The sequence below is a fragment of the Mus musculus genome, chromosome 6, assembly GCF_000001635.26.
Source record: "Mus musculus strain C57BL/6J chromosome 6, GRCm38.p6 C57BL/6J".
NCBI lineage: Eukaryota > Metazoa > Chordata > Mammalia > Rodentia > Muridae > Mus > Mus musculus.
Genome location: NC_000072.6, coordinates 144,111,562 through 144,125,404, shown reverse-complemented (window position 1 = coordinate 144,125,404; position 13,843 = coordinate 144,111,562). Strand labels below are relative to the sequence as shown.

The 13,843-nt window shown below is 41.8% G+C and overlaps 1 protein-coding gene across 25 annotated transcripts in view; it reads left to right on the top strand.

Moving 5' to 3' along the window:
* The window catches only part of Sox5 (SRY (sex determining region Y)-box 5), a 953,863-nt gene that overhangs the window by 656,883 nt on the left and 283,137 nt on the right, over positions 1–13,843 (top strand). For all 25 annotated transcript variants that reach the window (XM_006506931.4, NM_001243163.1, NM_011444.3 and 22 more), the window contains one exon: positions 8,751–8,961. In XM_006506931.4, the coding sequence (XP_006506994.1) occupies positions 8,751–8,961 (211 nt within the window). The remainder of the gene's footprint in view (positions 1–8,750; positions 8,962–13,843) is intronic.

Here is a 13,843-nt window from a genome sequence, read left to right as displayed (position 1 = left end):
TGTGTTGTCTCAGCATCACACAGAAACAGAGAACTGTGAAGCCTTGCAGATCTTATATCACTAATCAAGGATTCTACTGGCGATAAAGTCTCCTTTCAAAGCCACAGTACTGCCTCTGGTTGGAACTACGTTCTGATCCAATGTCTTAGGAAAACAGGCCATTATAGATTTTCAGTGGAAAGCAGGGTACATCTAATGGTGTGAGAAAGAACTGACTTTAGGTTCTGAAGTTGTCCTGATCTACGGAGGTCACCGCACCCCCCCCCCCATCATAGCGGGCTCAGTCAGGTTACTGACAGGAACAGAACGTTAGCGGGCTTCTGTCCTTGTTCACATTACTCTTGGGGTTTTCTACTAATAGACTGGAGAGCAACTGCAGATTTAGTATGTAAAAGTTCCTAAAATACTCATGAAGAGGGGGGAATCCTGGTGTGTCTACCTCACAGAAAGAAAGACAAATGTCAGAAAAATAAAAATACAACATACCAACTAACTCTCAGTGTGGATTGATGAGAAATAATAGTACCTGCTCTGCTGTTGTTCCCAGAACTTGACGACTTTTAGAAGTTTGATTTTTGTGGTGAGTGGTTTTGAACATTCTTCTTTTGACCATTTTCCTGGTTTATTCCTTTGTAGAGAACCATGAAACTGTAAAGTTTAAAAATCAGAAACCACAGTGCAGTGCTGTGGTGCAGTTCTGAATACCCCATCCCTCGGCAGAGGTCCAGGGACCCTTCACACAGAGCCTCGGGAAATCAAACCGTTAGCTGAGACAAATCTCATCAGAAGAGGGGATGAAGACCTCAGACAGGATCCTCCTGCCTCTGCATCCTCGAAGGTCATGCCTGAGTCATGTGAAGAGCAAAGTCTTTGCCTCCTATTACACAGCCGGTGACCAATGGGAAGGAAATCATGTGGGGTCATAGTCTCTGCTGCACACACCCTCTCACCATAGTACTTTGCCTGATGACTCAGAATTCCAACACAGTTTAGGGACTTTAGGACTCACCCTGGGTCTCTCACACAGAGGGCAATTGCTCTACCTCTGAGACACCACCAAGCCCCAATTATTTTTGTTAAATTATCAAAAGGGATAATTGAAAAAGATGAAGTAGCATCAGTAGGTGAAGGTCATTGCTGCTAAGGCCTGAGGTCAAGCTTCAGAGCTCACATGGAGAACGAAGGGAAGTTGAGCCCCTCAGACTGCCCCTTGACCTCCAGACTCACATTGTGGCCCCTGTCTCCCCCATGGATATAGAGCTTCATACACAAAATAAGTGAGTGACCCAGTGACTCTCATTAAAAAAAATTAAAGAAGAAACCAAAATAATATCTTTTACTGTATATAAATTTTTATTAATGTTAACTTCTGAACATCAGTTACATATGTATCTGGGTGTATAAATATAAATTAATTCAATTTTGAATGTTTTAATTTTTGCTTCTTGTTGTGACAAAAATATGAACAAAAAAGGCCACCACTTGAGGGAGAAAGAATTTATTCCAACTGAAGGTTTCAGACCCTTGTGACAAGCAGAGGGAGAGGCAGAGGAAGGAGATGGTCTTCTCATTTTCTTCTTTCCTCTGTCTAAGCTGTGTGGGACCCCAGCCCATGGGATGCTGGCACCCATACTCAGATTGGGTCTTCTCTTACAACCTGTCTCTATCACACACACACACACACACACACACACACACACACACACACACACACACACACACACACTTTAAACGTCCACCCCTTCTCCCCCCCTGCAAGTGTGTGTGTGTGTTTCCCTAGTCTCCTAGTTAATCCTAAATCCAGTCTGAAGATGCCTGTGCTGTTGCCCAAGCGATTTGTTAAGAGAGGAGTCTGAGGGGATGGAGATGTGCCTCAGCAGTTAAAAGCACCGGCTCCTCTTGCAGAGGAACTTGGTTCAACTCCTAGCACCCACATGGCAGTTCACAAACAACTGTGCCTCCAGTTTTAGGGAACCCAACTTCTTGGGTTTTCCATGACACTATACACATGTGGTATATACAGACATACATTTAGGCAAATACTCATCCACATAAAATAAAATATTTTTAAAAAGGAGCCTGCACAGTGAGCCCTGGCTCAGTCTGTTTAACCAACAACTTAAAACTGTTTTGATGTTGTAATAGTTTACTGCATGTGGGAAGGGCCCACAATATGTTTTCTTTAACATTAAACATTGTTTCTAATTATAAACAAGGCTATCAAATGTCCAGCTGGTTGGCGTTATTCAGTGTCTACTCTACATTGAATAAAAATACTTTATGTCCCCCATCTTCATTATACCTGTATAACCACTTAACAAACGTGGGCACCAGATCAAAGTATGATGAATTCTTCAACTTCATTTCTTCCTTCAGATTTACAGATATGAACAGTTTTTAAGTTAACTTTATTAAGAGCTGTGGTAAAACTGCCTCCTTACAGAAGTGTGATGTTCACTCGGCTCTCGATACGTCCTTGTAAATAACAATTCCCTTGAGAGGGGAAACGTTCAGTGGAAGAACTTGGCTATGTACTCATGTCTTTTTGGTGTAGAAATGGCATATGGTTAGACTCGGAGCCCTGAGTGAGGGATTTCTGAGGTCTTGGGTGTACCCAAGAGTGTTTGATCTTGAGACACAGCCACAGATCTTCAGCAGGGAGATAATGGACCTGTGGGAGCACAGGGTGTTCTTAGTTTTCTTGGTTCTATTAGCTCATGTATTAGCAATTCCCTAAATGCCTCTTTTGCTTATGAAGAGGCTTGGAGGGCACATGAAAACATACATGCCGTGCCCAAATGTCACATTCTCTGAGCTTCCAGCATGAGTGATTGTGGAGGAAAATTTAAGGGGAAGTCCTGTTGGCAGCCTTCTACAGTGTCTGCATGGAAGTTAAGATGCTTTCTCAACCGACTTTCTCAGTTATGACCTCTCTTCTTGATCACCCGAATAGCCAATGTTTATAAACAGTATTTTATTACACATATTTACTTACTTTGTGTGGGAGGTGTGGGAACTGTGTTGGTAGGGGACAACCTGTAGACATCAGTCCCTCCTTCCACTATGTGGGACTTGGAGGTTGAATTTGGGTTCTCTGTTTTGGTACCAGCTGAACTAGCCTACTCAACAAGAACGTTCATTTTTAAGTCTCAGTTTCAGTTGCAAGGATTTAGATATATTGTAAAGAGGATAGTGACATCATGCATACCATTGTTTAATCTTTACATCATAGATATTAATAAATCAAGGCAAATTTTGTCACATATCAAAACTCACTGTTGAAAAAACCAAATCATCCCAGATTCTCGAGTCTCTGCAGTGACTGTGACATTCGTAGACATGGGGCTGGGGGAAGGGCTCCGGGTAAGAGTACTTGCTGTACACCTACAAAGACTTGAGTTTCTGTGCCTGCATCAGCAACCAGTGTACATATGAACATTCAGATGAACGTCAAAGCAACTGTTCAGGGCAGAAAATGTATGTGTGCTGGTCCCTGTGCTCTGGCCTCTCCCCTCCTCCACCAATTTGCGCATAGAGCATTCTGCCTTTTCTCTCTCTTCTTAAAACCATTTAAGTCCTGTCACTTAATAACCTGTTTCTTCCCCAACGTAGCTACTTGTCCCCAAAACTAACCCTATCATGTTAGCTCTCACATCATTTTTCGGTGGAATTTCTTGAAGTACAGTGGACATCTGGTTTCTTGAATCTCATGTTTGGGTTCCCCCTCTAGGGTTTATGAGTTAAGAATGCTGGGGCAGGCAGGCAGAAGCACATCAAATGTTCACAGGCATGCCTGCATTTGTAGTTCACGTGCATGTGAGAAGAAGCTCACACAACACACACACACACACACACACACACACACACACACACACACACATTGAGAGAGAGAGAGAGAGAGAGGTATTGATGCATAGCACTCTCCTCTTTTATTCATTTGAAGTCTCCACCCCATTGATAGTGCTTCCCTTGTTCAGAGTGAGTCTTCCCTGTTTAGTGGCTTCACTGCTTAGTGAAATGCTCACAGACACACCCAGAGGTGTGTTTCTATGGTAATTCTAAATCCTCTCAAATTGACAATGAAGATTAACCAGTACAGCACTCTTCCACAGTTAGCGCAGGAATCAAAATAGAGAGCTTTCTAAGTATCATGTAACAAAATCACAAAATCTATGTAAGTACTTTAGCATTTCTTCTATCTTTAGATAGATCAATGTAAAGGTGTTAGGTAGACAGTTGATAAGATAGATGATAGAAGATAAACGATTGATAGTTGATAGATGATAGGAGATAGGTAAATGGAACCGCAGTGCGCTCACGCGCGTGCGCGTGCACACACACACACACACACACACACACACACACACACACACACACACACATATATATATGGAGAGCGACTGAGAGTATCTCTCTGTATGGCCCTGGTTGACCTAAACTCATTATTTAAATAGAAATGCCCTTTCAACTCATACAAATCTAGCCACTTCTGCCCACCCCCCCCCCAAGGCATAAATTAAAGGCATGCACCACGATGCCCAGCCCACTTATTATTTTTTAACAGTAATTGAGTGTTTAGCATCATCGTCTGTCTACATGTTGACCTTCCTGGGACAATGCAGTAGGTGAGGGCTTTCCACCCAGTAATCCATTGTTAATGGGAGTTTGGGTGGGACTTCAGGAGTAGGTTCATAGCTGGAATAATAATGGGAAATCCAGTCTCAGGAATGGGTTGTGTGTTTCCAGGGGCTTGTGTGTGTGTGTGTGTGTGTGTGTGTGTGTGTGTGTGTGTGTGTATGAACACAGGGATTGTGTTCAGGAGAGCAACCTAAGTGGTCTCCCAGGGTTCTGTAACCAAAAAGTAAGCAAGCACAGTAGAATGTTCATGAAAAGACACTGAACATTCAACCAAGAAAGTGCCATGAAGATTTAGAGGACAGTCTGCACAGGGCTCATTGCTGTACCTGACAGACTCAGTTTGACAGGGTAGACCACAAAGGGTGACAATCTAATCCAAGCTAACAAGGTAGATGGGAGTGACCTCCTTCTTTTAAACAGCATCTAACAGGGTGAACACACACAGCAGGTGTTAAGACAGTTTTCCAAGCTTTGTTTCTGTACTAGGTGGTCTATTTTATGGGAACACCCGTTGCCAGCTCAACCCTGTAAGGAGAGCATCTCTTCTGTGTATCTCTCTGTCATCCCTTGCTGCTGCTGCTGCTGCTGCTCTGCAAACCACAGTTGAGAGACTGCTCTGGGTGAGACTCTCATGAGTCACCATTCAGGCCTTCCCTATTGCCTTTTCTATGTTCAAGTTTCAGTTTGCTGAAAACAGAGGACCAGGTAGTGTTTGTTGACAGCTTAACCACCACAAACTATCCATTATGTCTACTCTGAACAGCTAGTTAGGGAAGAGAGTTCATGCTGAGTTTATGTCATTGTTTAAATGTTAAAGGTCATTATTAAGTTCATTGGATACAAAGACAAAAAGGATTTACAAATAGGGACTTTAAAATAATTGGAAAGCATTTTTTTCTTAATTATGGAAGTTGAATATATTAGAAGGAAATTTTCATTTTCATACTTATTGGGAAGAAGACAGTCTATCTTGCTCACATATAGTAGATATGAGCAATTATTTTGTTTTTTAAGGAAAAAAGTGTGCTATTGTTAGGGTTAGATTTGAGGTTCTGAAGCCACATTGTCTGTCCCACTTCTTATGACCTCAGTTAAATTCCCCCAGTCAGAGTCCCTTAGTTTCTCTATTAACTGGAAACCATAATTAGTCCTACTATCTAGATTAAATTTAGGCCTATAAGACTCTTTAAAAATGGTTGATATAACACATCCAATTATTATTACGTACTCTAATGAATAGAATATAAATATAATGTTTTTGCTACCATGTGTGGATTGAATTTAGTTTCCATGTACAGAACAAAACCTCACGTAAGATAATGCTTCCTGTGAGATCAAGAGCCAAGGATGAGGCACTGTTTAGATCTGGTTAAATTGTAGTGGTTCAGTTCTTTTTGCAAATAAAATAATTCTTTCTCATTATCCAAATTATCATTTAAATATTAAGAACTAGCATTTTCTTCCAAGTATTTAGAGTGAAATGCTGTCTTTAGAAAGAGTGAAACTAAAGCTATTCTCACAAGGGAATTTCACTGGGAGGGAGCCATGTTGAACACAGCATCTCTTATTCCCTTGCTAATGTATTCTGAGAGTTGGTCCCTCTGCTGCTATGCACACCTCCCAGTCCTGTGCATTTGCCTACACAGGCTTCATGAGTGCCCTCAGGTTTGAGGAGTGGACTAGATGCATATGGCTATTTGGGTCGTTTCGTGCTTGTGCAAGTCGAGTGTCTGGGTTTCATCTGACACCAAAGTGAAGAGAAATGTGTACCCATATTTCAGATATGGCAAAAACAATCTCAGGAAGAAAGATATTCACCATGCAGATGAATAGTGGAGTCCCAGCCTGCGTCAGCTGTTAGCCACCCATTAAAGGGATTAGTGGTGCCAGGGGCTAAAGTGTAACCTGACAGACGAACCAGCGATAAGATGCAGTTCTGTGTAAAGTAGCAATAATACTTAATGACTTTTCATTAAGTCTGCCCTGCCATGGCAACTGACTTTAGAATCCCCGAGAGTCAAGTCAAGCCTTTAAGGAATATTTCCTTCTTGTACATAAGGTGTCTGAATGTGAGGTGTGGACAGTGGGCTCCTCTGTTTGGGAGTAATTTCTGAGCTTCTATACCTGATTGCATGCAGATGTGGGAGCCATCCTCTCTCGGGATGATCTGTCATAAAAAGGTGTGTGGTCTTCAGCCAGCTGCCTGTGCTTGCTTCTAGAGCACTCCGTGTTAAACAGGGTGCAGACACGTGTACCCAGTGTGGAGCCTCGGTTGAGAAATGTTTCCTTTCACCCAGGGAGGAACATGAGATGTAAAACCTTTGGTGTGCAGTGACTACAGACGCTTCTTGCTACACTCTGTGTTGTAGACGATGCGTCCTGTGGGCTGCTCGCGAGAAACACGCTTATGAGTTAAAGGAATGAAGTCCTCCATCTTCTGACCAAGAGGAGCCCGTATGTCCCGTTCCTCTGTGTGTTTATGCTTATGTATAGTTTTAAATAAATAACATCAAAAGCAGGCACACAATTTTCCTCCAGGGTCTTGTAATCGCTGTCTAACCATGCAGGCTGTATCTGAAACTCAGTGACATTAGAAACTAAGTTGTGCATGCGTAGAGCACTCAGCCGACATATGGGAGGCGTACTCTGTAGTGATGGCCAGAGAACAGTTCCTTGGAATTAAACTCGCTGGGATTTATAAGTTGTAAGTTAGAAGGTTGCCTTAGAGGACATTTCCTCCTCCTCCTCGTCTTCCTCCTCATTTTCTTCTCTTTTGTTCTCCTCATGATTAAGCCCAAACAACAAACTGATATTTCTCCTTTAGTTAATGCCCCTATACCCACTAAACATCTGTTAACTCAAAATCATATCAAGATATAACGATTATGTTGATAATGATTTTCAAGAATCGAGATGACAAGATTTCAGTCAGGTAATTTAGAATATACTTTAAGCTAGCCAATATTAGCCTTAATTTTTAAGTTATCGGTGTCCTTTTTTGTGTTTCTGGGGTCCAATATCATTTCTTACACAGATGATGAAGGTATCAACAGGCATGATGTGCAACCCATTGCAGGTTCCACTTGCTCACTCTTTACTGTGTTTTAACGAGGATCTTCTGAGCCATACAAATGAGAGGCATAGTCAGAGAGTGAGGCTCCCAAAGCTCCATTGATAAAGCTTTGCCCTTCACAGTGCTCTGCTATGTGGGACTTAAAGGACTATGGATATAAGTGATGACCCCGGGCAGACCTTTAAGTAAGAAAATTGTTTATCAAGCTGGATTCATGCTTCTTTAAAATTCCAGAAATATCTTTGACACCAAATAGACCCTGAATGCTATAAATGTCACAAGTTCGTGGTTGAAATCTGGGAGAGAAAAGATAAGAGAATACAAAAACGCAAAGTTTTAGAACGAAGACTAGAGCTGCTCAGGGGCAGAGAGTTACAAAGAAGCAAAATTCAGGGTACTGGCTAATATAGCACTTGATACTTCAGCAAAATGCAGGGGAAGGCCAGAAACCAGACCTCAAGTGGTAACTCAGTCAGGAAAGCCTCCACAAAAGCAGAGGCAGTCTCACAATGTTTCTGCCAGGTGTCCAGATCTCCTGTGTGGTGTGGCTTTTGTAAAGCTTGAGAGTGAGTGGTTCACCGAGAGAGACATAATCTGAGTTAGGAGAGCCATGGACAGGCTACAGAGACCTAAGATAAAGCCAAGGTACATGTATGTATGGTTTGTTTAAATGTTAGAGTGTCAGGAGGCAGCTGGATGCAGTTGACAGCTCCAAGATCTTTAAGCAACAGCCAGGACAGGACGACCACACTATGTTTGCTGCCCTTTACACACTACGTTTAAAAACTTGCTGCCTCACATTATGACAAGGGACCTCGTATTTTGTTTTTGTCTGGAGAGCAATCAGTGACTCACTCTTGAGCAGGCTTGCAAAGTGAAGCCAGGATTTTTTTTCCCCCAGATTTCTTTGCTCCCTGCTCTTACAGAGTGACATGTCACATTCCCGTATGGCTACAGAGCGAGCTACCAGAGTTACTTCTGTCCAAAGAAATCTTACTGAATTTTAAACAGCCCTCCCTGTCTTTGCTTTCTCTTCTAGGAAGTCGATGGCAATAAAGTTATGTCTTCATTAGCTCCATACAACTCATCTACCTCACCTCAGAAGGCGGAAGAAGGTGGGCGACAGAGTGGCGAGTCCGTGTCGAGCGCAGCCCTGGGGACTCCCGAGCGGCGCAAGGGCAGCTTAGCGGATGTGGTGGACACCCTGAAGCAGAGGAAGATGGAAGAGCTGATCAAGAATGAGCCAGAAGGTAAAAGATGGGTTGTGTCCTTCCTGGGTTAAGCAGTTTCATTTGGCTTCCACTTATGATATTTGGTGTAGATTCTTAAATTGAACAATCTAGATACCTCATGTCTTTTTGCACGCCCCTGTTCCCTTTTTCTTTCCCTCTCTCGCTCTCTCACTCTGTTTTTCTCTTTCTCTTTTTATTTCTCTTTCTTTCTTTCTTTCTTTCTCTACTTCTCCCTCTTTCTCTCCTTCCTTCCTTCTTTATTTTATTCCTTTCTTCATCTCTATCTCACAGATCCTAAGATTTTTTTAAATCATAAATTCACATTGCAACGTGAGCCTTATTTTTATACGTGAGTAAGTTATACTTGAATGAAACTTACAGACTCAAGAATAGACTGTCTCAGCATTACCCAGAAGACCCACCTGCTTGCCATGGATCTGCAGACCATGCTGTCCATTGCAGGGAAATCTCTCCCCTTAAGGCCATTTTAGAATTGTGTTACATCTTTAACCTTTGTACATCAATATATTCATTTCCTATCCTTGCTCTTAGGTCCATGCCTTGAGCAGTCCATAAAAATGTTATTGGAGTAACTTAGCTGTGGCTCCATGTAGCCTCCATTTTTTGAACTCTTAGAATCCTTTCTTTTGGGGTTCTAACTTTAAAACTCTCTTTCTTAGTTATTGGTTATATGTGTGTGTGTGTGTGTGTGTGTGTGTGTACGAGTTCAACCCAAAAACAAAACAAAAGAATAAGAAAAAAATAAACCTCACTAACCTGTCCAAGGTTAGATCCAGATGTTAACAATTCCAACTTAACCCGGGATGAGTCTGGGTCACTGAAACCACCCAGCATTCAAGACCAAGGCTCCCTCTCCCGCAGCTGTGAGTTCCAAGTGAGCAAACCAACAAAGTGGAGAGCAGAGGTACCTTGATTACAAGTCGTGTCTGACTTACAACGTATGAGAGCCAATAAGTTTTCAAGTTCCTGGGAGCATCATGGCTGAGTCCATGGAGAGGTGGTGCTTGACTTTATAGAGAACTGCCACACTGTCTGAAAAGTGTTCATAAAATCTTCCTTCCTGCCATCACTGAAGGGAAGGAATTGCTGTTCCACAGCCCTCTCAGCCTTTGGCTGTGTTGTATTTGGGGATTTTGTGCATTCTCGTAGCTATGGATGCTGGTCTCGTTGTTGGTTTACCTTGCGGTTCCCGATGGCCTCCTCGTCCAGATCCCCTCCTGCCTCTACTTTACATCTCTGTGTCTTTGGGGAAGTATCTCTTTAGTGCTTTTGTACGTTTGTTGAGTCATTTTGGTACAGATGAATTGCAGGAGATCTTTATATATTCTGGATACCAGTTTCAATCAGAAATGTATTTACAAACATTCTCCCTGTCTGCTGTTGGTTCATTCTCAGTATTTTCTTTTGCAGAAAAAAATAAATAAATTTTAATGGCTTTCCAGTTGTCACTATGGTTGTGGGTTTTAGTGGTGATTTGTCCAAGTAGTCGTGGAGTGTCCGAGATACTTTCCTTGCATTATCTCCTACACTTTTATCAATTTGCATTGTACACGTTAGATTTAGGAACCCTTTGAGTTATTCTTTTAAAGGTTCTGTGTCTCAGTCCTTTAATTTCTGTGTCGTCACAGTGTGTCTAGGTATTTTCTGAAAGGTGACTCTTGTCTGCTGAATGCTTTTGCTCCTTTTTGAAGGTGACCGGCTGAATTAGTGTTCATTTATTTGTGCCCTCTGAGCTCTGTTTCTTCAAATCATTACACTTCCTTTGTCCTGATGTCATTGTTGTCTTCATGAGTATAGCTTTGCTTGACAAAAAAATCTTGTTTGGGGTTGTCCTGTTCTTTTTTTTTTTCCTTAGGGTTTTTATGGGTCAGTGTGAGTCTATTGTCTCTTTCCACAAACTCTTATGTATGTTTGAATATATCCAGAGAATATTGCTGATTTGTCTGAGAATGTGTTATTCCTGTAGATCACATTATAAAGAAGCTGTGACTATTCTCATCCATGAACAAATAAAATCTTTCCCGGCTGTTAAAATATTGGCTCTTACACAGTTTCTACATACATAACTTAGATGCATTTCACTACAGTTATGCTTGTTTATTGCATTTTTATGTAAAATGAAAAGATAAACAAGAATCATAATATTAATTTCAAATTTTCCTTGCTGGCTGATAATATGTAGGCATACCATAACCTCAGATTCAGTTGTAGCAGTTTTTTGCTAATTCTGTGCGATTATCTACATGGACAAACATTTAATTCACAAACTGACAGTTTCATTTATTTCATGCCTCAGTTAAGGTTTTCTTATCTTTCTTTTTTCTTACATGTCAAGACTTCTAGTAGGATACTGCTTAAGAGCATGAAAAGTAGATACGATGCCACTGCTGTGTTCTTGACTGTAAGAGCCAGGCTTCTAGACCCACCATGATGTAGGATGTTTGCTGTAGGCTTCTCTGGGTGATGCTATGAGGACCTGCTTTTTTCTTTGCTCTGGTTTTCTACAAATTTATAATTTTACCTATTAATATAATACACACGATCACTGATCTTAATTACCTACCAATATAATACACACACAATCACTAATCTTTAATTCCCACAGAGATTTTCAACATTGACCTACCTAGCAAACTTGTGATAAATCCCACTAGGCCACACTTCATAGTCCTTTTGATCTATTTTGGTATCTGACTTGCTCAGGCTTTGTTGAGGCTGTTCACATCCATGGCCATGAGGTCGATCAGTTCATATCTTTCTTTTGAGTAATGTACATCTCTGATTTTGATGCTGACTTCATAGAATGAGTTGTAAAGTGTTTTTCCTCACATGTTAATTTATAATCATAGCATTGGATATGTTCCGAATTCAAGGATACGGAATAGGAATAAGAGGTCCCGTGTTTGTTCTGTATACTCTATTCTAAAGAGACTTGGGAAATTCTCTTTAGATGATACTATTAAAGGGAAATTTTGTGTATGATGTTATCATAGCTCTGCTGTATTGGGTTGTCTAAGAGGAGATGTATAAATTCATAACTTTGAAGTAGATGCAGAACTAGTCTAAACCCAGTGAATACATCTCAGTGGGAAAGACAGCAGCAGGTAGCATCCACAAGTACTTGATGAAAAATCTGGTGGCGCACTGGGAATTATAGGAGAAACACAATTCCTGGGAGCAGCTACTGGGGTGGAATAGCAAGGATGACGGTCATAGCAGGAAGGACTGGAACAAGGAAGTCATGACTGCATATGAAGGCCAGAGGGCCTTTCTTAGTATATCTCTGTCAGTAATGGACTTCAAAGGACATCTTCCTCTTAAAACACATAAATTCTCAGATACGAAGAAACGTGTTATTAAATAGAGTAATGTTGGAGAGAATTATGCTGAACAAGGCAAGAATTGAGAAATCTGAGTCTGGGTGAGAACAATGTTTGTTCTCAGCTGTGAAGAGCGCTTACTCTTGTTGAACACACATGATAGCCTACCACCTGGAAGTCACTTCTTCCCATAAGTCAGGAATGGCCACAATGCCATCACACAATGCCTGCAGGAAAAAGAGGATTCCAGGGGCTTGATGGCCACCAGCCTAGCCTGTGTCTCAAAGGAATTGGGACACAGAATGGTAGTCTGATAGTGGCCTCTGTGTGTGTATATACATGCAAACCTGTTTATGTCATACTCACACATGTGTCCCACTCATATATAACACACATATGCGTATAGACACATACAGACATACATGTACACAGACTCCCTCATCTCCCCTCTTGAATTTCAGAAACAATCTTTGAAGGACAGAGCATGGACAACATTTACACCCTCATATGCAGGTTATACAGAGCCTGCTCTGAATATCTAAAATCATAGACACACTCTTACTGATAATTTGCCCTGGTGCCCTATGTGCATTTAAAAGTACTTCATGTGTTGTTTTGGGACATGGTCTCATGCTGTAGCCTATGTTTGCCTAGGACTCAGTGTGCAGCTTAGTCTGGCCTCAAATTCTTGATGATTCTCCTGCCTCTGTACACTGATTGCTAGGATTGCAGTCATGAGCCTCTACGCCTCTTTCAAGAATGGATATCTAGTGGCCACAACAATTTACGGACTTATAAAGAAGTAATTTATATCTGAGTAAAGCCATGTTCTTATTCAGAAAGAAAAATGTAATAAAATTCAAAGAGAAATGCATGCAGAATTGTAACTTAGGAGATTGTAGGTTTTAAAGTAACTGGAAGCTCTGTTGGCCTTCAAGACATCACTGATCAAAGAATATAGGACATGCATGAGACTGGCCACTCGATCCTGCCTTCCCATCCAGGTTCAAGGGACCATGGTAGTGGGTAGAGCACACACTTGAGCTGAGGCTCTCTTATTGCCTGGCATCAAAAGATAAAATTTTCAGTGCTCAGTCTGAAGGGGGAAGATGTCAGAAGTGTTGGTGGGAAAGCTAGCTACAAGCCCTTGTTGCAACTCCATAGAGAGAGAGCGCCATAGCAGAGAGGGACTGGAGCTAAGTGCTAAGTACACAGATACCGCAGGATGGATCCTTTTCTCTCCTCTGGAGCTTTGTGCATTGTTTTTCAAAGGGCATTAAACTGAGCAGCAGGTTGTGATGAAAATTTCATTAAGCCCAGTGAAATCATTATGAGTGGCGGCGTTCACATCTTGGCTTCCTCTTGTGTGGTGGGGGTGGGGAAGCAGATCTCACTAGAAAGGCCACATTATTTCCAGCCTCACCCTGCCAACAGCAAGCCAACAGGGACAGGGAAGCCAGGAGAAGAGGCTAGGCCATCCGAAGGGAGGCCAAGAAGGTGAGAGTGTCTGTCAGGGAGGAGAGGTGCATCCATACAGAAGAAAGAACACCGCCTCTTTA